The sequence below is a fragment of the Pleurodeles waltl genome, chromosome 3_1, assembly GCF_031143425.1.
Source record: "Pleurodeles waltl isolate 20211129_DDA chromosome 3_1, aPleWal1.hap1.20221129, whole genome shotgun sequence".
Taxonomy (NCBI): domain Eukaryota; kingdom Metazoa; phylum Chordata; class Amphibia; order Caudata; family Salamandridae; genus Pleurodeles; species Pleurodeles waltl.
Window position 1 is genome coordinate 1,038,346,937 of NC_090440.1, and position 25,838 is coordinate 1,038,372,774.

A 25,838-nucleotide genomic window follows, 5' to 3' on the forward strand; every position below is an offset into this window, starting at 1 on the left:
AACCATGTTCCATCATAAAATGGGTCACTTCTTGGTGGTTTTTCCTGTGCAACGAACATGGTTTTCCTCTTTACCCCCTTGCCCCTGCAACAGTTTTGCACTTCACAGCACCAAGAACTTTATTCTATTTTGCACTTTGTATATTACACAGGAAGCAGTTTCTTGGTCCTGTGCTAATATCGTCTGAGATTCAATCCCATGAGTTGGCTTTTGCTCATTTACACCACCTAAGAAGCATTGATGTTATTTTTGCTGTATTGAACTTTATTGTAAGTGCATTATGAATTAATATCAAATATTAAGAATTGTTTTAGTTTTGTATTTTAATGATTTTAATTGTTTAATGATTTTAATTGTTTGCATAATTCTATATTGTACTGTATTTGCTACAAACATTTATGGCTCAACAGATTTGAATAAAGTATTGATGACTGACTGACTGACACTGCACCCTTCCCTATGGGTGTTCAGAGACTACCCTTGGGGTGATCTATAAGTATCAAAAAGCAATGTTTGGGCCTGGCAAAAGGGTTATTTTGCCACGTCGACATGGCAGTTAAAAACTGCATACACAGGCTGCAAAGGCAGGTCTGAGACATGGTAAAAGGGCTATTTAAATGGGTGGCACAATCAGTGCTGCAGGCCCACTAGTAGCACTTAATTTACAGGCTATGGACGCATGTAGTGCCACTTCACTTGAGACCTACAAGTAAGTTAAATATACCAAGTGGGTGTAAACCAATTCTTCAAATTATTCAAAGGAGAGGGCAAAGGAACTTTTGCAGTGATTAGCAGTAGTAAAGTATGCAGAGTCCTAAAAGCCAATAAAAATGGGTTCAGAGAACAGGAGGGTGACAGCAAAACGTTTGTGATGATCCCACAGACAGGGCAGGTCCAAGAACCCCGTATCCAGGAAAGTGGTTACTTGACTGTAAACAATTCTAGCGAGAAAACAATGCTGGTGGAACTGGTGTTATTTTTCCCACTTGAACTAAGCACAATAAAATCTACATTTCACCCCATACTTCCCCGAGTCTGTAAAGTGTTCTTAGGTCACAAAGTGGCCATGCCCAAGATAGAACATGTTTCCTTACTCATTCTTTCAGAGAGCTCGCTCCAGATGACTGCCATCCAAGCTGGCAAGTGCTGTTTATCATTCTTTCACCACATACACCCATTTCTGGCACATGAGAAGGCAGTGATGATCAAATTGCAAATGGTATATTCATGGAATCAGAATAAACTAAAATTAAACCAAAGTTAAGAATTTGCTTCAAGTGTAAAGGTATAAAGTTCTGATGTTTTTCTGTGCGAAGCCCAACATTATTACATTTCCACCTATTTATGATACCTGAAATTGTACAGTTGTCTCCATTTCAGAAAGGTCCTTTAGGACTGTGGTGATTGGTGAGGAATTTCATTGTCCTATGCACAGTATGGTAAAAGGAGCACACACAATAACGCAAAATATTGGACAAAGAGGACATTGTAATGTTACCACTGGCTATGGTAAATGTTAACAGGGGAAGAATTAAGAAAGAGAAATAATGTATAGGCAACCTCAGTCAGAATGGTGCCCTGTCAACCTCTGGAATGCTAATATAATGGTCCTGGGGAGATTTGATGCGATCATTGGGAATTATTTTTTTCTCATTTCGGATTGCGAGTCTTGTCCTTCCCTCCCTTTGTTACACTTTCTGAAAAACGTAATAAAAATGAGTAAAAAATATAGAAGGCCTCCTGACTTGACTGTTCACCAAAGCGTTCCTCCATTCCAGTGAATAATGTAATCTGAGCATTTAAGATAAAATAAATAAAGATATCAACCAACTGGTCACAGGCGCCTTGACATTTCAATGAGCTGCCAACTCAGAACGCAAGCATTGGCAAAGGCAACAGATCAGTTCCAATGTGACATCGGAGGTAAATAAAACCATTAAGAAATGTATTTCAATGCAACAGCATATTAAAGTTAGACTTATTGACCTTTGTAAATCATGGTAGCGGTGGAAGTGTTGTATTAGTGGCAGAGGAGTATTGGTGGTTAAAGTATTTGCTTTGGTGGTATCAAGTGTAGTTTTGTGGCACGAGCTGTGATGGCGAGGGTTGAAAATGGTAGGGTGATACTGTTAGTGGTAATGTTGCATTGGTGCTGATTACGGTTTTGGTGGCATTGGTGCTGCTGCAGGTATTGCTGATGGTATTAGTTGTGGAGGTATTGATTTGTTGAGGGATTTGTGGTAGTACTCGTTGAGTAGTAATGTTTGTAGCAGCAATGGTAGTGTGGTATTTGTAGTAGTGGTACTATGGTAGCGGTGATTTTATTGGTAGTAGTAGAACTGATGGTGGTGGCACTGCTGTAATGGCGGTACTGGTAGCTAATATATCAGTGTTGGTGGTACTGGTAGTAGAGGTGGTATTAGTGGGGCTAGTATTGGTTGTTGTGGTAGTAGTGTTAGCTTTTTGGTATTGATGCAATACTTGTGGTTTTATGGCACTGGTGATGTGGCAATGGTGAGATTTTGGTGGCAGTGAGGTATTGGCAGTGGTGTTGATAATGTTGTGTTACTGATGGAGGGTGGTAGTATTGATAGTAGTATCAGTGTTGTAGGGTTTATATTGGTGGTGTTTTTGGTGGTATTATTTCTAGTGTTGGTAGTGGTTTTGGTGTTTTTTGTGGTGGTACTATTTGGAGGTAGGAAAGGGCCTACTGAGGAGCATAGGGTGTGGCTAGTAATCCCATATACTGGCACAGAAAAACAACACTCAGAAAAAATATTGGCTAATTAGTGGGTTTTTAAAAAAAAAGGGAAACTACTTTATTTATATTACACACACCCTATATTCACAATACCTCCCCACCCATACTAGATGTTACATCACATAAGGGGGTATTGTAAGACATAAGGCAGGTCTTCTGACTTTGGGTGTTAGTCACCATATGAATAACCGCATTCTCAAGTTAAATTTTCATTGAAAGTCACTCATCATGAGGGCAAATATATCACTGTTTATCACCAATGTCATCAATAAAGCATTTTAATACAAAGCAATCATAAACATGGGGGCCAGAGTCGTTTTTACTGTCAAGAGGCCACAAAATGCAGCCCCAGGACCACCCACAAGATGTGCCCACACCGCAGCGGCCAAGAACAAAACATCCAGCTCTAGGAGAGCTTCAAATTGAGTAAAACCTCTCCCAGGGTCATCCTTTCAATATGGCCAGAGACTTACAGCAGGTTTTAGGAGCAATGCAAGTGGGGCTGCTGCACCGCCTACAGCCACCCACAATATTCTTTAAATACATTGGTGCTCTCCCTGCATATTTTGAAAATTAAGAGAATATTCAAATTTAGGCCCCTTTGCAGGGCAGTAGGGGGCGCTCTTAGTCCCAATCTGTAAATATCAAATGACCAGTATTTTTCTTGCAATATTTTCCATGCAGGCAGCAATGTACTGTTCGCAGAGGCATAAAATGATTAATTCAACGGTAGTAGCCACGTTTGGAAGGATATAACAAAATTTTAAAACTAGAGCAAGCTTGATGTCGCTGGCCAGTTGGACCATCGTTATTAATATTATAAAACAAACAGCATAATCTGTAAATGTCGGAAACAGGCTACATTCTTAATGTTCAGAGGATTCAATAAACTCCAATGGCTCATAGCAACAGAGTCTTTGCAAACGAGCCCTGTGTGGAAAATGTATCCAGATAAATAAATGGTTACCATGCATATCAACATCTCTAAAGTAATTTAGAGTCTGAGATTGAAAATGTGATTGTCGAGTACAAAAGAATATGATTTGCTTTCATTTTTCTACATTACGAAAAGACTTACATGATTTGCAAAATGAAATGCTGTGCTGGTGTTGCCTTGTGGCAGCAGTAAAACATAGCCCAGCGTTTTACTAGGCGTTGTATGTGAATTAACACACAAAAAATGTTAAACGAATAACTATTCACAATTTTGCAGTGCGCTACTGGGCAAACTTTGGGCAAGGAGAGTTTTGTGTGATGTTTTCACTCGAGGCAAACCCTCTAGGACAAAGATCTATTCACTGTCAGTGTCCCAAGTGCTAACCTCCGTAATATGTATAAGGCCCTGGAAATTACATGTATTGTGAGTGGGAAATGCAAGTGATCTTCCTTTTACCAAATGTTTGCGCTCCATTTTATTTGGTGTCAAGTTTCTAGGTACGGTCAGCTTGAGCTACTTTGTATGACTTTAGTCTGGCTTTCAATCCTTTGGATTTTGCGCTGTTCCACCATCCATAAATTAATAGGGTGTGGCATTTAAAAATAATGTTTACCGTGATTGTGGTTGGATCATTCATGTACTTGCTCAATGTAAAACCAACGTAACCAATGTGTGCCAATCTCGGACAAATGAATCCTCACTCTCACGTCTGGCCTCGGAGTCGAGAATTCTCGAATAGCTTGAATTGCATGGCTCTGAAAGTTTATATTTTTGTATCAATTGAGTGCGTATTATCCCCCGATTACAGTTTATGCATCTGTATACCCTCTGTTCCAGTTCCTTCACGTGGTCTCCATTGGAGTCGTATGTATGAAACCATATATATTTACATTGGTATATATGTGCATTTAGCTTTATGATTAAGGGGTGCACATGGCTGCCCACAGTGAAGGAGACTGTGATTCACTGATTGCTTTTCTTTTTGTTGCTAAATATTTTTAGGCTTGCATGGGCACGGATTTCTTTCACAGGGGTTTTCACACTATGCAACGCACAACAATTTAGTGATGCGCCTGTGTCAGCTTTTAGCACAAAAATGTGTTTGTGCGTTGAAATAGATCGACGTTGCTTTTTGCGCTGCTGAATATCAGGCAGCGTCGCAAAAAAATCATGATGATTCAAAGTAAAACTGGGTCTTAATTCTTTAGTTCATAATAGGTTAACACATGTTCCTGCTTACATTAAAACATTTAAGAATCGCGCGAAATTCTAAAATAATTCCAGGAGAAATCAAGGAAGCTGCAACTGTCAGGGATTCCTGTAAATATCGGAAGTGTTCATTCACGTGTGGATTTGTACACATACGCATTAATAAATGTCATGCTACTATGCGTTTGCTAACGTTTTATTTTTCCATCAGTAAAACATTTAATATTTTTCTATTTGAAGAAGCCCTTTCCCCATCTTCTAGTTGTATTTGAAGGCGTTCTCTCCTCATTGTCACCATGAAAACAGATTTAGCACTGACCTTAACTGCTGTAAATCAATAACATTTATAGAATTACCTACTTTCTAAGTGTGTATGGCATTTACTTTATAGACAGGAAAACACTTAGGCCCTAATTATGAGTCTGGCGGTCCTATGACCGACAGACTCACGGTGGCAGTCGGACTGCCGCCAATGTGGCGGTCCGACAGCCACATTATGACTGTGGCAAAAGCGGCCACCGGCGCCGACACTTTTTTGCTGGCTGACGGCCTGGTGGTGCCAGAAGTCTTATTCCGCCAGAGTTACAAGTCCTGTGTCCGTCAGCTTGCAAAGGCTGGCAGAGACAGGCTGCCGTGGGGCCCATGCACAGACCATGTACTTGTATGGGCAGCCCCCTTGCGCTTTTCACTTCCTGAATTACAGGCAGTGAAAAGTGCGACAGGTGCTGTTGCACCTGACGCACTGCAACATTGCCGCCTGCTCGATTACAAGCCGATGTAAATGTTGTGGGGAGCTTCCCACTGGGCCAACAGGCGGAAACGCTGTTTCCGTCCGCTGGCCCAGCGAGAAACCCATAAAAGGACCAGCGGGCGGAAAACCGAACTGGTGGTCTTCCAACCCAAAGAGTTTGGTGGGTGGCCTCTGCCGCCCGCCAAGCACATAATGAGGCCCTTTGTAAATGAGTCATGTTAAATATGAAAGAAAATGTCCTTCCTATGACAAATGTTTACGTTTGAAATAATTATGAATTTGTTCTCGATCAAGCGAAATGCTAAAAAAAGGAAGAGAAAGTTAGTGAAGCGGTGACAGGGGAATAAAACAGGGAACTGAAAGAACATACAAGAGTGAGATTAAGAGGCAGGAAGTGTAATGTGGTGAAAGAAAGATGAATAAAATGGGTTCAAGACTAGTCAGTCTTGGTAACCTGGGGCACTCTATATATAAACACTGAGAAAAACAAAGCTTAAAGTGACATTTTAGTTAGGTGAAAATATTGTTAAAACATTTCATTTTAAACTCTAAAAAGCACTACATGTTACCAAATATAGCTACCTCAAGGAACTATAAAACAGGCCCCACCAAGCACAGTGTTTTCATTGTTAATGTTATTTCAGATGTCATCAGTGATATTATCAATAATGTGATAGAACATATTGGGAGAGATGTAATATGGCAGATCATAAGCAGTGCATGGCAAGGTTGGGGGTTAAGGTTCCTTGAGTTAATTACAACTTGTGAATTTCTATGGTTTTTAGAGTTTAAAATTTAATGATTTATCTGACATTTTCAAATAAATATATACTTTAACCTTTGCTTTTTTCAGTGAATTTCTAGTTTTTATTTTTTTTAATTGTTATTAGCATAAAGTAATATTTTATCACCAAACATTAGTAGGTCTACCACGCTAATGGCCTTTGGCCACATTTGGTGTGTGGGTGGTCAGGTGGTCCGCTCAACCCCCTGAGGGCGGCCATTCCAGTACATGGAATTCTCAGTGGGTGGGCAACCCACTATTGCTGGCCAACCCACCACGGTTGCACAACAATCCATGCACACTCATCCAACTTTTCGGGGGTTCTTTGTCCCCTAGTAATTTTGCAGAAATTTCACAGCACTCCGAAAAATTTCTGTGCAGATTACCACAAATACATGGTAAGGCGGAATATTTTTTTCACTTGGCCCTAGGAATTAGAGGGTCCCCTCCACTGGGGCCAGTGGGTCAGTGTACCCCTACTCTGACCCCTCATGTGTTTTTTTTTTATTTTGAGGATATGTGGACCCAGTCCCCAATTTCTAAAATGGTGGCCTCAACGTTTTTCTTCATGTTGTGGACACCATTCACAGCACTTGGTCCATGCTACATTTGGCATTTAATACTTTGGTACTCCTGTGGTTTTCCCTCAGTAGTACTGAGCCACTAAATATCAATATATTTTGAAGCCTTATTTTCTCTCATATGGCTTTAATGAATATACACCAAATCACAAAAGGCAAGCTTTCTGGGTAAAGATCTAGCTTTCTGCCAAGTGTGGTGTAATTCTGTTCAGCCGTGTAACTTTGTCATAAATTCCTATCGGAAACTGTATGGAGAAAAAGTGCTTTGGGACACCCCTTTTTTCTGCCCTGAAAGAGCTGAGCTGGATGACATTTTTTCAAAAAAGTTTTCTCAAGATTTATCATAAAGCGGCAAAGTTATTAGCAAACAAATTAACCAATTTTCTATGTAAACGTGGTCCAAACTATATCTATACAGAGGCGACCACATCTATATATAATATGCAGCATATTTATTTTAAAAATAAAGCTTTGTGGGTATAATACTAACCCAGCATTTATTTACAAGTAACATAGCGATTGCCTCATTGCTGTTTCAGTATTGACTGAACCTCAATATGAACTGAATTATGAGGAGCTGTTAATTAGGTTGAATCTCAAAACGCAACATGTATTTGCAAAAGTAAAGGTCTGGTGTTCGCCATCAGACTTTTTGCCTGTTGTGTTTTTTATCATGTTTTTTTACAAACGTTTATTGGTTAAAAAAAAAAAACAGCTTCTGGGCCCTTGACAATCGAAAAAAAAAAAAAAGGTAAAACCTTTGGATATAAACAAAAATATGTTTGTGGTCTAAAACAGAACTCCTTGCCATATTAGACCCTGGCCCTTAGTGGAACAAGTTTGTGTGTCGATGTGCTCCTTGTGAAAGGAAATAATATCGTCACTCAAAGTGATGTTAGCCAATGGATTAAGCTGGTGGACTCAATGCTACATACTTTATAAGTTGTAGTGGATGGAAGGAAAATGAGACAAATGGATGGAGTGGAGTGGCTGAAAGCCCATCGAAATAAGTTTATTATACATATAATGTTTAGTAAAAATCAAAAGATCTTGGCTAGTGCCAGACCTTAAAATGAGCAGAGCCTACAATCGGTCATCTACTCCTCTGCCTATGCATTAGTGTATTGGGAAGTGCAATGTACCAGTTAGCAAACTTCGAAAGGTAATTCTTTACGCACTACAGATAAGCTCCATTTGGTGACATATGTCAATCGAATCACAGTTACCACAAAGGAAACCTTTAAAGCATCCTGGTTGCGGGGTGTTTTATCTGCTGCTTGGTTGGATTTCAAAGTATATACTGCACTGAATGCAAGATTTCCGCATTGTAGTGTAGCTGATCTCTGCATGCATGACTGTCTATCTAGACTCACTCTGTTTTTCCATCATGCAAGCATAGGTGCTGCAACATGCTAGCTCTGGTTTAGTTGAAACACTCTCTGCCATGTGCACATAACATCAAAGCCTGTATAGGCCACTCTTCAGTCAAGCACTTTTTATTCATTCACACACTACCATTTAATTCTTAAGCACATGTTCATTCCTTTTGTATCGAATGCAGGCATCGGTATGGCCACAGACCACGAAAAGAGCATTAGTCTGGCCCTCATGCACGACCGCAACAGTGCGCATGCAGCCAGCGAAGGAGCGGGTAGCCCGCTGCCATGGAGTGGAAAGCTACCCACCAGCCTTGTCATGTATGAAGCATTATATAACGTACATACATTTATGAGATAACCTGGAAATTGTAAATTCTACAAAGAGCTTTTTGTGGGGAGCCTGTCTCTCAGAGATCCATGTACAAAATGGAGCTTTCAAACAGGGAGAGAAGCAAGATGTCCACAACTGAGAAGGCTCTCAAACACGATAAAAACAACCTGGAAATTAGGGATGCTCTGTGCCCATAGTTACAGCATAACAGTCTGATATATCAGCACTAACAATGGTCAATGTGTTGGTTTAGGCTTTTGTGCATAATATTTTTGACAGTCTCTTAAATACAAGCATCATAAACTGCTCCTGCTTTGTCAATGCTAACAAAATATTTGCATAATCATTTTAACAAAGCATAGTTGTCAAGGGGTTGCCGTCACTGACCTCTGTCCAAGTTGAACATCAGATAAATTTATGTGCGATGGAAAATCCACAACATTCATAGATGGGTAGGCGTGCATCGGGACAATTAAGGTGTCGTCTCCCTGGGAACAAGAATATTTGTAAAACATTTAGATTACACAACGTGTGCTTCATATTCTGAAAGGTAAGAAGGGCCTCTTGGGTGCCGCACTATGAGTTTTTCCTCAATGCATTTTAATGCTCACTAAGCAGTGGGTTACTGCCAGTGCTTGACACTGAAAAGAGATTTTCCTAAAAATGTTTTGCATAGTTTGCTTTTATATTTTGGACAATATTTCTATAGGTTGGCTACAATTTTGCATGTTATTCTTGTCAAGAGTGTGGTTAAGCAAAACAAATGATCTTTTTAATTAATGTGTTGTCCCACAGAGCAGGAACTTGAACCTGCTGAGTTTCAAGGCAGTGCACATTCATACTTAAAAGGCGGACTCAACCATATACCGGCCGCAGTAGCATAAACATTTTCACTAAATCGGAAGTTCTGCACAACAGTCATGACTGACAACATGACACAGGCATATATTTGTTGTAACGTTTACCATGGATGATCAGGAGAAGTAAAAAGCGCGCGCGCACAACTGATCAAGACACAGGAAATAGAAGAGGGGACGTTGCACAAATGATAGCTTGAAACCCTTGAACCTTTCTTAAACATTTGTCCTAAATCATCAGGATTAATACACAATTACAAACAAACTTTGAGGTATAGCTGACATAAGATTTGGGAACGGGTGCATGAAAAGTGAAGGGGTTTGGAGGGGCTTTGGAAGAGGCACAGTGCATGAACAAAATGTAGGCTAAATAAGGGAACGAGGTGAGGCAAACCTGGAGTGAGAGATTCAAGGAACCCAACAGAAATTATGATTGCACACTAAATAGGACCTTCGTGTTTATGCACCTATTTATGGCGAACAAACATATACACAACCAGGATATTTCTTTATTTCGCTAGATGTCTTGCTTTGCAGTAAGCAAACGTAATTTTACGAGTGTGTTGACGCTTCTGTTGGCATTTATATCTTCCAAGAGCCAAGACGCACTACTTCGGAGGACAGGGTGAGGTGCCATCCTGCCACATCAGAGAAGATTCTGGTGACCTCCTTGAAATACTCCATATTGGAAAACCCCCGTTCTGCAAGGCATTTCAGGCACCTCAGGCAGTTGGGTGACTGGCTTCACTTTATGTGCTGTAGTCTAACCCTAGAATAACAAAACGAGTGTAGAAAATTAAACAGAATTGACCTGTATGTCCAAGAGATACTTATCCCTCTAAAGGCCGTCATCGTATCATCATTTCCTATCAGGTTGCTCCACCACTCCGTCTCCCTAGGCACTCCACCTCACTTCAGTTCATAATTCTAATAACCAAGCACGCCCGCATCGGAGGAGGAGAGTTGGTCATATGCTATCCACCCGCTAGTGCGCGTTGTTGCTTTGCTAGGGTGTCACCTCTAATTGTAATGAAGGCTGACTGTTCAACGTTTCACTAACTGATCAGTGGAATTCACAGTAGAATAGACAATAATTACCCAATGTTCCAACTTGAGTGCTGAATCCATCCCTTGTCCAAACAGTTAGTCATTTGTTACAAATAGAAGTGATCCCTAACACACCAACAACGAGCATTAGCGTTTAACTAAACACTCCTCCTCCAATGCAGGACTGCTTGGTAATAAGAGATGAATTACAGTGAGGCCTTTGTGTATTGTATCACCCCTTTTGACAATGCATACAAAGGGTAACTAGTCATGGTTAAATATTACTTACCTTGAATGATTATTTAATTTTTCCTACAGCAACTCATTTCTTTAATCTTGACATCTTCTAGGTTCGGACCAAGATAAAAAAAAATCAGCGCGTATGGGTGGTGCCACACCTACTCAGCAAATGTGGCACTGGACACTTCCAGGTTAGAGCATCATAGTTATAACAACTGCATCCACTTCTTGAATAACTTTGAACAATTGAGGTACTTACACTGGATAGGAGGGTGCGTACGAAAAATCGACAGGGGAATATGTGGCCATCAGAAACCTGTTCATTAAAAAATGTATGTTTCTAATAAATGTCTTTCCCTGTAGATCTGTCCAGCTTGCTTAATTAACCTAGCAGTCCCTACATATGAAAACACTAATGGGAATTGAAGGTAGAAAAATTGATCTATGTGTGTTTAAAAAAAAAAAACATGCTAGGGGAAGAAAGAGGACATCAAATGTCAGCTATCAAGGTCCCCCAACTTAGAGTGGTCACCTCTTTTCAGGTCATTGCAGATGTTGCTTCCTTTTCTGGATTTCATGTGATAACGTAATGCTTTTCTAGGCATCATAGTCCTGTTTTAAGCCAAAAACCCTAACACACCTAAAAGCAATGGGTTGTAGGGGAAAAGTTCATGACTGGAGACAGCGTCCATGATGATGTGGAGTGAAGTGGTCACTCTCTTCTGACTCTGCTCAGCCATGCCACCTTTTTTAAATCATTCAAACCTATGAAGAAACAAGTACCTTACAGTATCACTGTGTTATGAATTCTTCATGGTAGCACAACAAAGCTATAGAAACAACACTTTAACATTTAATATTTTTTGCTTGTGCATTAAACAACCGAGGAATATTCTGTTTTGCTACCATGCTAATGTGTGACAGAAATAGTCATGGTTTTCCTTATTGCGACGGAAAGTAATTCAGAAGTGTAATCTGTGCTTGCACCTTTCTAAACTAAAAGGCGTTGGTTATCATCCAAATTCAAAGAAGTCCTGGGACTACAGGGAATTTTTTCGAAGCAAAGCATAGTTTCTGAAGCACGCGCAAAGAGCTACATATGATTCTGGGATGTCTTATAAGTGTTTAAGTAATTGAGGCGTGAGATACAACTAAAGTTCAAATGCAGGAATAGACTAGGTAATTGTGGGTCATATTTTCTGTGACTATATATTTTTTATTAGGTTTTAACACCATGGCTGAGAATAAATTGAACAGATACTTAATGAAAAATACGATTATAGAAAGTTTACAGTAACACATTCAGCATCGATCCTCATCTATGCGATTCAGGAAATGTTCAGCTGTGTTCAGAGTTTTCTTCGCAATTAGTCAATACTTGTAGCCATTCTTCTTTGCCAACACTTTCTTGTGGCCATGAATGATCAGGAATGTCACTAGACAAGGATGCCACGTAAAGAGTCGAGACCCCACACTCGTCCAGTCTGGTTGGCGCCTCTTGAAGTACCGATGTTAAGGTGGGTGACCGTGATAAGTTAGCAAGAAAGGGATCCTAAATAATTCCATATTTCGATAGTTATGAGTTTATAAATCGTTTTCTCGAACGTTTCCAGTACTATCATGGCTTCAGACCAGATAGCCAATGTTGGGGGGGGCTTGGTGCTTTTCATTTACAATGAAAATATAATTTGCAGCCAACGTCAAGGCCATCCATCTTTTCCCCTGAGCATTCAGACTATATATATTATCCATATTACTTAGGCTTGCTAACTCTATGGATGATTAGATATGTATGCAGTTGACCCTTATAATTGCTCTCCACGCAATGATCCAGAACGTTGTAACGTTAGTGCAAGACAAAAGGATGTGGGTTAGACCACCTTCAGTATGGCTACATCTCCAGCAGTTTGATTAGGAGCAAGGTGGGCTTGATGGAGCTTATAGGAGGGCCAATGCCAGTTATGCTGTATTTTAAAATAGCTCAACTTTAGATGAACTTATCTAAGGCTCCTGTCATGATTTCGTAGTATTTGGGATCATTCTTCATCCTTGAAGTTTTTCTGACAAATGCAAGACCAGAAGATCTGGAGATATTTCCTTGTTTTGAAGTGGAGTAATTGCAGTGTACAAACCAGATATTAGTTTGTTGTATATGTCCCACTTTACTAAGAATTCATGTAGAATGGAGGAGGCAGGTGGTGTGGTTGGTTTTCTAGGTAATGACACTCTTTACCTGTAGTGATTTTAAGAGTAGGTCATTCCTTAAGCCAAACTCTGTCTGAGTTCATGAAATAACTTCTTTTGGCCCTACTTGAAAAATTGTTGAACAGATACTATATTCTCAGAGGTCCATGCCTCCCAACAGAAGGGGTGGGGGGGGTGGGGTTTGGGTGGGTTTGCCAATCTGTATTTTGGCATTGTACTGTATTAAAACCTCTGAGTGATAAAAACATTGTGTTTAAAAACTTTAGGCAAGGATTTCGAGAACTGTATCGAATTTTGTAATAATGGGTTTCCATGCTCTTTGGACCTTTAGATTCCTAAATAGAAGACCTGTGGGTCTTTTGCATTGTTTTATATATGTTTTTCTACAATGACCCACTCTGGGTCTCTGGATCTTCTTCGAAGGGTTATGTCAGTGGGGCTAGGTGTTGTGCCTTATAATAATGTTCTATTCTTGGAAGTCTTAAGCCTCCCAAAGTAGCAGATGCATAAAATGTAGACATAGCCCATCTGGGTTTAGCTTCACCTCTCATGTCAGTTTTGATTTGGTGATTTATAAACTTCAGAGGGGTTTGTGTGGAATGTAGAGAGAGAGCAATTCAAATACATAGTTAAATTAAGGGGCTAATGTAATTTAAACAGTCTGGATTCTGCCCCAGAGTGAACGCTGAAGACCTTTCCATGTAATAAAGTTTTGTTGCACCTGTGATATCAGTGTTGAGATATCATTGACTATATCTCTGGTATCACTGCTAACAAGTATTCCTAAGAATTTGAGCTTATACAGTATGAATTTAAATGAAAGTCCAGCCATGAACCCGCTGTGGTGACTGTGGTAATTGGCATCACTTTGAGGAAACATTTTATTTTTTTAACTGAACTGTGTCCTGAGTTTGAATTAAAGAGGTACCTATCAGTCAGAGAGGAAAATATATATTCAAAGAAACATGCAAGTGACAGGTATGACATATCTTTAATCTGACTTTTTCAGGTCTGAAATGAGATTATCCAAACCAGTACCATGATTTCTTTAGATGTCAATTTCAATCAGGAGTAATTAGGTCTTATATACTGTATAAGCTCTTGCTTTTGAAGCACTAAGAGACTCTGAAGGCTACATTAGATACTCACGACAAATACCAAAAAAACAAAAATATGCAGCCGGCATTTACATACTTTAGCTCACTTGAAGGTACATCTCCAGCCAGAGATTTGGAGGGACATCTCAGGAGAGCAATACTTCCTCTAACATGCAATACGAAAGATGTGGAATGACACACCTCATAAACCCATAGCTTCACACCTCTAATTTCCAAGGTATATGAAGATGAGGCACTTAGTACTTCATCCATTGCTTTGGGTTAGTAACGTTACTGACACCTAACTTGGACAGAGCCTACTTAGAATAGGACTTTAGTATCTTAAGATTGAACCAACAATTAAAGGGGTTTTTAAGCTAATTAACAACAACCATAAGGACTAAATTGTTGCTCTTAGTTTGTTTTATTTACTAATAGGTAAAATGTTATTGCTTATTTTACCATAATGCTGCTTTAGAAGATGTTACAGATATTGCCTATGCGAGGCGTGGGTAAATAATACATTAATGTAGATAAAATCAATAATGGTGTGTGCGTCTATGACTAGAGTTTCAGTATATGAAGTTCCTGACATAATAACCTGTGATTCTTTGATAGGTAAAATGTCTTGATCAAATGTTGAAACATAATAGATGAATGTATAGCAAAGATGAACCTGTGAGGTTTGCTTTTTTGATTGCTAGGGTTGCTGCCAATAACTATCTATTCTCTTGGGCTAAGAAACCTAGCCATGGTGTGTCCTCTCCCCTAATAGAGCTATTTGGAGTTAGACATAATGACAACTGGGTCCAAAAATCCTCTATCCCTGCAAAATTTCACTAAACATTTCTATAGGCCAGTCATTACCTAAGGGACCTAATCTCACGCGTTGTATTATATGTGGTAGGGCACCTTCAAACCAGTTCTGATGCTCCTGATAAGTGAGCTGTATTTCATGATACTGGTATGCTTGGTACCATTGAGGTCCATTAGCAATTCTATTTGTGTGAAATGTGACTGACCTGCAGTCTTCCTCAGGAAAGGTGACCCAGGAGAAGAATGTTTCTGTTTGTTAAGCCTCATTAGCTTCTACTATGAAAGTGACATCCCTGCCCTCTTCTTTAAAGCCATGTGCTACTAAATGTAATGTTAATGCTTTTCTAGCATTCTCAGCAATTTCTATGTCCATTTATTTCTGTAGAGATGAAAAACAACAAGTGGGGAGTATATTCTTTTTATGAGTTTGAGCTTGAACAACCTACAGCCTAATTAGGAGTTCCCTGTTCAGCTGAGGAGGATTTCCCAAAGACCACGGACATCTCTGTATAATGGTACTTAGGGTACCTGTCGTCCGTGAGACAGTGATAGACGGGGTACCTGTAAATTAGCGCCATGTCGTAGTTTGGACTCTTGATCTGGGCAAGACTGCTGGTTCAAGGATGGCAGTACTTATGTTTGTAGGTGACTATGCCTATCCTACAACAAGTCGCAACTGTAATCCCAACCCCTCCGGCTCACTAGCAGTACCTCACCAACAACCCAAACAGTTCAAGGTGATTTGTGGCAGCCTTTACGCATGGACTCAGAAGTATGACATCTCAGCGAGTGTTGTGGTTAAACGGAGATTATCCCTTTCTCACAGATATATCATGTCTCAACCAAAACAGGCAATAACGAAGATGCAGTAATGTTTCAATAGTTTTTATTTAATACAATGCGGTAAATCGCATGGGCTACAACGATTAGGATAATGAATAGTGCAAGAAACAGAATTGTAAAGACAAGAGTTATGATTATGAAAACTACCACCATCTTGCATTAGCATGGAAAGACATGAAGTGTAAAATATGTCCTAGTACCTTATCGTAATAGGCCTAACCTTCTACCTAGAGGAGAGCTGGGTATGTTAAACCTAATCTGCCAATGCCATGTCCCAGGAAGGAACCCCCAAACCCTTGTTACCTTGAAATGAGGTCTTGAGCTCAGACTTCAGAAGTACACGAAGTCTGGGCCAGCTTCAAGGCGACGCGCAGCATCGATAGTAGCGATGCTATATGGTCGGAATCCCTCTGATTATCTGTCTAAAGTGTGATGTATTTATACAGATCTACTTGGACCCCTGACGTAGGATGTTCCAAAACAATAGATAACACCGCATGCTTGGGACGGTAATTTCTAATGTGAGCACCTACAGTTTGTTTGTCTTTGTCGCATGAGTTGACGTCTTACCACGGTGACACTGATAACATAACTCTAAACAAAAGAGCCTAACTATAAACAAGGCAGCCATCTTAGAAGAATTAATTAAATAAATGGTCTAAGACAGAGCAAGCTAAGTAGGTTAAAAGTCACTAGGTGACGGGGGCACGAGTCTGCAAGCCAAAGGCTAAGCTAACTCCTGTTATCCCATTACAACAAACTAGGATTCACTACATGACCAGCAGAATGCAGGAAGCGAACAGACTGGGCAGACGCAGGACCTTTAAGACTGGAACAGACACTCCATTGTGAAACATTGGAATCAGAGCCTGAATGCCCTGAATCCTCTGAGGAGGAGGGTTGGCATGATTCAGTGTTGTGTCCAGTACTGTCCCTATGAATAGGAGGCGCTGAGAGGGCTCCAGGTGAGATTCGGGCATGTTCAATTAAATGCCCAGGTTGAACAACAACTGGGTTGTCACCTCAAATGGTGCAACACTAACTCTAGGGACTTGGCTTTGATCAGCCAATCGTCCAGCTAAGGGAATACCAAAATTCCTTTCATTCTGAGATCCGCTGCAACCACTGCCATCACCTTTGTGAAGACTCGAGGTGTGGAAGTACGACCAAAAGGAAGGACCACAAACTGGTAATGCTGCGACCCTACCATGAATCGAAGATACTTCCTGTGCGACTGCAGAATGAGGATGTGAAAATACACATCCTGCAAGTCGATAAAAACCATCCAGTCTTCCTTGTCCAGCGCTAAAAACACCTGAGCTAGGGTCAGCATTGAATTAATTTTGAACTTCTCCAGCATGAGGAACCAATTCAAAATCCTCAGGTCCAGAATGGGCCTCAAACGACCATCTTTCTTGGTAATCAGGAAGTACCTTGAATAACATCCCCAACCCTTTTCCTGCTCCCGGTACCAACTCTACTGCGCCCTTGAGCAGTAGATTTTGCACCTTCTGTTGAAGCTGTTGAAGATGCTCTTCTGAGAAAAAAGAATGTTGGAGAGGGAAGAGAGGGGGAAACTCCCGAAAGGGAAATGCGTATCCATTTCTCACAATGCTCAGCACCCATGAGTCTGATGTTATGAACTCCCACTCCTGGAGAAAATGAAACAACCTTCCCCCTACGGGCAACACATGCTGGTGAAAGGGGAGCGAACTAGGGCGGCTTCCCTGACAAGTTCCCCGCGGAAGAGGAAGGGAAAGAGGAGGAGGATGAAGGCTGCTGGGCAGCACCCCGCGATCTAAGTCTTTCATGACCTCTAAAAGATCTGTAAAATGAGTTTGCAGGCTGTTGAACTTGGAGCTGCTGCCTCCCTCGAAAGGAGGATTCACGATCAAACCCCCTGAGCCTACGAAATGGTCTTCAGGCTGTGGATAAAGTCTGAAGGCCCAAAGATTTAGCAGTAGCCATACTGTCCTTAAATCTTTCTAGCGCCGAGTCAGCTTTTGTACCAAAGAAGTCTGGATCCGTCAAATGGAAGGTCCATCAGAGTAGATTGCACATCAGAGGAAAATCCAGATCCTCTGAGAAGCATGCCTTCTGGTTGCAATAGAAGTCCACATGGTTCTAGCAACAGAGTCTGCAGTGTTCAGGCTTGATTGAATCACCTGTTTCGCCACCTGACTATCCTGCAACAGTTCCACAAAATGGCCCTGTACATCTTGCAGCAATTTAGGGATACTTCCTTTGCGGAGTCCATCAATGCATGGATGTACCTTCCAAGTACACAAGTTGCATTAACTGACTTCAGAGCCATGCGCACTGTAGAGGCTTTCTTTGGCAATTGCTCCATATGCTTCAATTCCCTATCTGCAGCAGTGGTAGCAAATGCCTCTGGAGCTGATTTTGACGAGCAGAAGCTTGTACCACCAAGTTTTCAGGAGTTGGATGCTGACTAAAAAACTGCGGATCACTTGGTGCAACTCTGTACCTCCTGGCATTGGATTTCGAAACTGCAGGAGTAGCAACAGGTTTTTTCCATATTTCAAATATCGGTTCCGAAAATGCCTCATTAAATGGAAGAAGGGGTTCTGATGACAAGGTTGTAGAATGTAGAACCTCTGTTAAAATATTTGTTTTCAATTCCGCAGCTGGCAGAAGCAAGTCTAAAAGTTCTGCTGCCTTCCTAATTACCCCATGGTAAGAAGTTACTTCTAAAGAGAGCATACCTCCAGGGGATAACAAATTATGTTCAGGGGATGTTTCAAGTCCACTTGCTATATCAAGACCTTGATATTCATCATAAGGTACTGGTATCTCCCTTTCCTCAAATGTTGCTGTTCCTCCAAATATTGCTGTTCTTCTAGCAGCCCCAAGGCTCCTCTCCTCGATTTCAGCCTGGATGTCAGGCGCGGCGCTGATAAAGACTTTACCAACGCCGATGAAGCTTGTAATACTAAAATCGAAGCTGAGGCGGCGCAGGATCCCTGCTCCACGCCGGAGTAGATTGAGCAGACGTCGGTCAAGGTCTATTTGATGCCCATATCGGCGCCACCAACAGTCATACTCGATGGAGGTGGTGTCTTCTTCGGCACTGAGCCAGTCCATTCATATGGAATTGAAGTCAGAAAAGGCATGAATGAAGCCTGCCTATATAGCGCCAGCACTCAGAGCGTAAAAGCTAAAAGACCCGTAGAGGCAGACGACGCACCAGAGGGGGCCATTACTCTTTTAAAAATGCTAAACATAGCATTTAAGAACATAGATGGATCCTCATCCGGAGTTGGGAAGGCTGGATACTCTAGTTCCCTTGGAGGTTAGAATTGATCTGTCACCTGATCTTCCAACTCCTGACCTTGTGCGGATGTAGGAGAAAATTGAGCCACAGGACTCTGAGGCGACGCCGATATCCCCACTAAAGGCAGCACTGGAGACCCCTCAGATGACTTTAGTTGGGAAGGTAGAGTAGGACTCGCTTCCCAAGTCGTGCGGCTACGTGATTTCGAAGTCGGAGATACTGACCGAGGGTTGTCATCTCGGGACGAATGATGGCGTGATCCAAGACAACATTGCTTTTTGTGTGATCTCGACGATCTGTGCAACGAAGTGTCCTCCCGAGTCTGGATCTACGATGTCCTCTCTTCTCTTTCTTGGCCATTGAGAGAAAGAGCTTTGCCTCTCTTTCTTTCAGAGCCTTTGGATTCATGCTCTGACAAGACGAGCAACCTGCGACATCGTGGTCCGAACTTAAGCACCAGAAACAGTTCGTGAGACAGTGGGTCAGTCACTGACATATGACCCTCGCACTCCCTACAAGGTTGAAAGCTGGATTTCCTCGACCGAGACATTGTAGGACATTCCCTTGAAACAGTTGTAACACAACTGAAAGCTAGAAAACACATAGTGTCGAAGCAGCGGAAACAAGGGAAAGGATGTCAGAGCACTGGCGAGGACTTCTTAAGGCTCCGATGATGTCAGGCGGAGTCGCGTGTAGAGCTGTGCTATTATGCCGTCATTGTCGACGTGGAGAGCTAGAAAGAAATATCAGTTGAATGCTGCCGCATTGGGAGAATTCATAAGGTGAGGAATCCACAGGTAGATGTATCCATCAGAAATAATTTTGCATCAGCATGCACGATATTCTCCAACATTTGCGAATTGTTCGCGAATATGGAAACATTTGAAAGAAAAACCACAAACTCATTCAAACACTAATTCATTCACTCATACATGCACTCAGAGACTCATGCGCCCACTCAGACACCTACTCAGACTGTCGTAGTTTGGACTCTTGCTCTGAGCAAGACTGCTGGTTAAGGATGACCGTACTTTTGTTTGTAGGCGACTGCGTCTTTCCTACAACAAGTCGCAACTGTTGTCCCAACCTCACCAGAAACACAATAGTAAAAGGTGATTTATGGCAGCCCTTTACGCATGGACTCAAAAATAAGATATCTCAGGGAGTGTTGTGCTTAAACTGAGATTACCCTTTTCTCACAAATATATTATGTCTCATACAAACACAGGCAATGACACAGATGCAGTAAAGTTACAATAGTTTTTATTTAACGTAACTGCAATTTGCGATAAGTTGCATGGGCTGCAATGATTAGGATAATGAATAAAGCAAGAAACAGAATTGTGAAGACGGGAGTCATTATTACAAAGACCCCCACCATCTTGCAATACATAGAAAAGATATATGAGATGTAATATGCCCTAATACCCTAATGTGAAAAGGCCTAATCTCCTACCTAAAGGAGAGCTGGGTTTGTTAAACCTAATCTGCCAATGACATGTCCATGAGAGGAGCCCCCAACCCTCGTTACCTTGGAATGAGGTCTCTATCTCAGACTCCGCAGGGACACGAAGACTGGGTCAGCGTCAAGACAACTGCAACATCGGTATCAGCGATGGTGGCGATGACCTCTGGTCGGAATCCCTCTGATTATCTGTCTAAAGTGTGATGTATTTATACAGATCTACGAGGTCCCCTGACGTAGGTGTGTTCCTAAACAATAGATAACAGACATGCTTGGGACGGCAATTAATATCAACAATCCCTCGAAAGTATAGAGAGGGAAAATCCCTAAGTGTGAACACCTACTGTTTGTTTGTCTTTGATGTTTGATCTTGATGCCTTGGCGCGGTGACACTGATAATGTTACCCATAACAAGTGGCCTAACTATAAACAAGGGAGCCATCTTAGAAGAAATAAATAATTAAATGGGCTAAGACAGAGCAAGCTAAGTAGGTTAAAAGTCACTAGGTGACGGGGGCACGAGTCTACAAGCCAGAGGCTAAGCTAACTCCTGTTATCCCATTAAAACAAACTAGGATTCACTACACCCTCCCCATTGCCGTAACAGGTATGACGAAGGAACAGGAACCCAAATGCTAAAACTTGCTTCTGAACTAAAAGCAAAAAACAAGCTAAAAAAGCTGTAGCATGTGTTAAAAATAAGTTAAAACAAATCCGCTAAAATACATACAGAGATGTTAATGTCAAATATGACAAGCACAGCGTGCAACAATTAAAATTTAAATGCATAATTTGGAATTGGGAATGGCAATTCAATTAATCAAATTATTTGTTATACGCATGATCTTGAAGAATGTCATCGAAGTCACCAACCAAGGACTTCAAAAATGAGTCAACATCGTCTGATGTTAAGTCGAGTGCTGGGCGGACAAACGGATCCACAGAGCAGAAGTGACCCGTATTTCCTGGTGTATCGTTATCCGTTGCAGTGTCCTCATCCATGGTAGATCTCAAAACGGAAGGCTCATAGGTGGCCTCGCGGAGCAACCTCAGTCTCAAGGGGCATGACCGTGTATGAACCCTCATCGGGGACATCAGCAGTTCGTGGTCCAGAGGAGATGTCGGTGCAACAGCAAGACAGACCATAGGCAGATGTTCAAAGAGACACCATATGCAGCGGAAGACTGGTTGTACGCACCAGAGAAGGGGCTGAAATGACAACGACCAGTCACGCTCCAGTTCCACCAGCAAAGGTGCACCGAAGCCCCGAACCATGCGCTCATGGCACAGTGGAGTTGGTGGGAGCGGCTCCATTGCTCTGTGTTGCTGGAAAGAAACAACCACTGCGAATCAGAAGAAATAGCAGTAGTAGTCCGCCAATTAAAGCCAAAATAATCGGAAAGCCACCAAACACACTTGAAAAGAGAGAATGGATGGCTGACGGGATGACTCAGAAGACAGTCTGGAAGATGGACACGAAACCAGACCCAACAGCCTTAAAGAAATTAACAATCCCAGTGGTGCTTGAAGCATTGAATTTTCTGGATACCAGTTCTCCAAAGTGTTTGGGGAAATCAGTATTTAAAAGGGATTGTATCTCGGCTGATAATCTCGCAAACTGGAGAGAACACGTCCCCTTTGCGGATGTCAAGGCGACCTGTTTTTGAAACAATAGCGCCTTTAGCCTACTCAGCTTGTCATAGTTCACATTAATAGTATCTATGTGGGGCCACATGTCAGATACTTGAATCTCTCGTGTGGGGGGAAACAAAACATGGCCACAACACGTAACAACCTTCGAGACCGAGATTGCGTAGGCAATTCCGGGTCGCATGCTGCAACAACTTTGATCGTTCAGTACAACATAAATCCATTGGAAAGTACATGAAACACCGGATGAATCAAGGGGACGGGAGTACCCTTCAGAAAACAGGCCAAATTGGCGACCCCCGCATTGCAAAGACCGTGAATAGACACCTGTTTGCATATCATAGAATGACGAACAGCAGTCTCACAGTCGCTTCGGCTAAGAAAGACCTCCCTTTCACCGTTCAGACATCTATAGTCAAAGGGCAACTCCCACTCTTCCTTAATAAAGCTATCTCCTAGTTGCTCATATTGTCCCACTGCAAGATGTTTCAGGTAGCTCGAGAAACAAAAGGTCGAAATTGGTAAATTAATAATGCCATGTAAGAGCGAGATAGTTGAAGGACTCTCTGCTACCGTGAAGGGCAACTTATCTAATTTATCTACTTGAAGCAGGGTGAAACTAGCCTTCCTCTTAGCCATTGTCGCTTGTTCCGTGGAAAAATTAAAAGCAGTGAAGAATACACTCCCATTAATATACTTCCATGGAATGTGGCCACTTTTCAGTGTCTGTAACGTCCAACCTAGCTGCATGATGGAACGTAGCTGTGTTTGCCCATGATGTAACCGGGACAAGTCTGTCTGAGTGATATCAATAGCAGACGACACTATATTTGATAGTGAATAAATCCTGTTGGACAGTGTATTCATGCCGTTGTCGACAACAGCTAATGTCTTTTCCAAATTTTCCATATCTAGTTGCCTTAAACGCGCAGCAGCCTTGTAAGGAAATGCCTCCTTGGCATGGTTACCCCCTGACTTTTTGCCTTTGCTGATGCCAAGTTATGATTTGAAAGTGTGCTGAGGCCTGCTAATCAGGCCCCAGCACCAGTGTTCTTTACCTAACCTGTACTTTTCTTTCCACAATTGGCACACCCTGGCACCCAGGTAAGTCCCTTGTAACTGGTACCCCTGGTACCAAGGGCCCTGATGCCGGGAAGGTCTCTAAGGGCTGCAGCATGTCTTATGCCACCCTGGGGACCCCTCACTCAGCACAGACACACTGCTTGCCAGCTTGTGTGTGCTAGTGGGGATAAAAAGACTAAGTCGACATGATACTCCCCTCAGGGTGCCATGCCAACCTCACACTGCCTACAGGTATAGATAAGTCACCCCTCTAGCAGGCCTTACAGCCCTAAGGCAGGGTGCACTATACCATAGGTGACGGCATAAGTGCATGAGCACTATGCCCCTACAGTGTCTCAGCAAAACCTTAGACATTGTAAGTGCAGGGTAGCCATAAGAGTATATGGTCTGGGAGTCTGTCATGCACGAACTCCACAGCACCATAATGGCTACACTGAAAACTGTGAAGTTTGGTATCAAACGTCTCAGCACAATAAATGCACACTGATGCCAGTGTACATTTTATTGTAACATACACCCCAGAGGGCACCTTAGAGGTGCCCCCTAAAACCTTAACCGACTACCAGTGTGTGCTGACTTGTTTTAGCAGCCTGCCACACACCAGACATGTTGCTGGCCACATGGGGAGAGTGCCTTTGTCACTCTGTGGCTAGTAAGAAAGCCTGTACTGGGTGGAGGTGCTTCTCACCTCCCCCTGCAGGAACTGTAACACCTGGCGGTGAGCCTCAAAGGCTCACCCCCTTTTGTACAGCACCCCAGGGCACTCCAGCTAGTGGAGTTGCCCGCTCCCTCCGGCCACGGCCCCACTTTTGGCGGCAAGGCCAGAGGAGATAATGAGAAAAACAAGGAGGAGTCACTGGCCAGTCATGACAGCCCCTAAGGTGTCCTGAGCTGATGTGACTGACTTTTAGAAATCCTCCGTCTTGCAGATGGAGGATTCCCCCAATAGGATTAGGGATGTGCCCCCCTCCCCTCAGGGAGGAGGCACAAAGAGGGTGTAGCCACCCTCAGGGCTAGTAGCCATTGGCTACTAACCCCCCAGACCTAAACACACCCCTAAATTGAGTATTTAGGGGCTCCCAGAACACAGCAAGATAGATTCCTGCAACCTAAGAAGAAGAAGGACTGCTGAGCTGAAAACCTGCAGAGAAGACGGAGACACCAACTGCTTTGGCCCCTGCTCTACCTGCCCGTCTCCCCACTTCTAAAGACGCGTTCCACAGGATCCAGCGACCTCTGAAGCCTCAGAGGACTACCCTGCATCTAGAAGGACCAAGAACTCCAGAGGACAGCGGCTCTGTTCCACAAAGACTGCAACTTTGCAACAAAGAAGCAACTTTGAAACAACACACGTTTCCCGCCAGAAGCGTCAGACTTTGCACTCTGCACCCGACGCCCCCGGCTCGACTTGTGGAGAACAAACACCACAGGGAGGACTCCCCGGCGACTACGAGACCGTTAGTAGCCAGAGTTGACCCCCCTGAGCCTCCACAGCGACGCCTACAGAGGGAATCCCGAGGCTCCCCTTGACCGCGACTGCCTGCTTCAAAGACCCGACGCCTGGTAAAGACACTGCACCCGCAGCCCCCAGGACCTGAAGGATCTGACCTCCAGTGCAGGAGCGACCCCCAGGTGGCCCTCTCCCTTGCCCAGGTGGTGGCTACCCCGAGGAGCTCCCCCCTTGCCTGCCTGCATCGCTGAAGAGACCCCTTGGTCTCCCATTGAAACCTATGGCAAACCAGATGCCTGTTTGCACACTGCACCCTGCCGCCCCCGTGCCGCTGAGGGTGTACTTTTTGTGTCAACTTGTGTCCCCTCCGGTGCCCTACAAAACCCCCCTGGTCTGCCCTCTGAAGACGCGGGTACTTACCTGCTGGCAGACTGGAACCGGGGCACCCCCTTCTCCAGTGAAGCCTATGTGTTTTGGGCACCACTTTGACCTCTGCACCTGACCGGCCCTGAGCTGTTGGTGTGGTAACTTTGGGGTTGCTCTGAACCCCCAACGGTGGGCTACCTTGGACCCAACTTTCAACCCTGTAGGTGGTTTACTTACCTGCAAAACTAACAAACACTTACCTCCCCCAGGAACTGTTGAAAATTGCACTGTGTCTAGTTTTAAAATAGCTATTTGCCATTTGTGTGAAAACTGTATATGCTATTTTGCTAATTCAAAGTTCCTAAAGTTCCTAAGTGAAATACCTTTCATTTAAATTATTGTTTGTAAATCTTGAACCTGTGGTTCTTAAAATAAACTAAGAAAATATATTTTTCTATACAAAAACCTATTGGCCTGGAATTGTCTCTGAGTGTGTGTTCCTCATTTATTGCCTGTGTGTGTACAACAAATGCTTAACACTACCCTCTGATAAGCCTACTGCTCGACCACACTACCACAAAATAGAGCATTAGAATTATCTCTTTTTGCTACTATCTTACCTCTAAGGGGAACCCTTGGACTCTGTGCATGCGATTTCTTACTTTGAAATAGTGCATAAAGAGCGAACTTC

At 42.6% G+C, this 25,838-nt stretch overlaps 1 protein-coding gene across 2 annotated transcripts in view; it reads right to left on the bottom strand.

Moving 5' to 3' along the window:
* The window catches only part of CFAP221 (cilia and flagella associated protein 221), an 827,291-nt gene that overhangs the window by 653,811 nt on the left and 147,642 nt on the right, over nt 1-25,838 (bottom strand). For both annotated transcript variants that reach the window (XM_069224324.1, XM_069224325.1), the window contains exon 6: nt 9,121-9,221. In XM_069224324.1, coding sequence (XP_069080425.1) covers nt 9,121-9,221 — 101 coding nt within the window. The remainder of the gene's footprint in view (nt 1-9,120; nt 9,222-25,838) is intronic.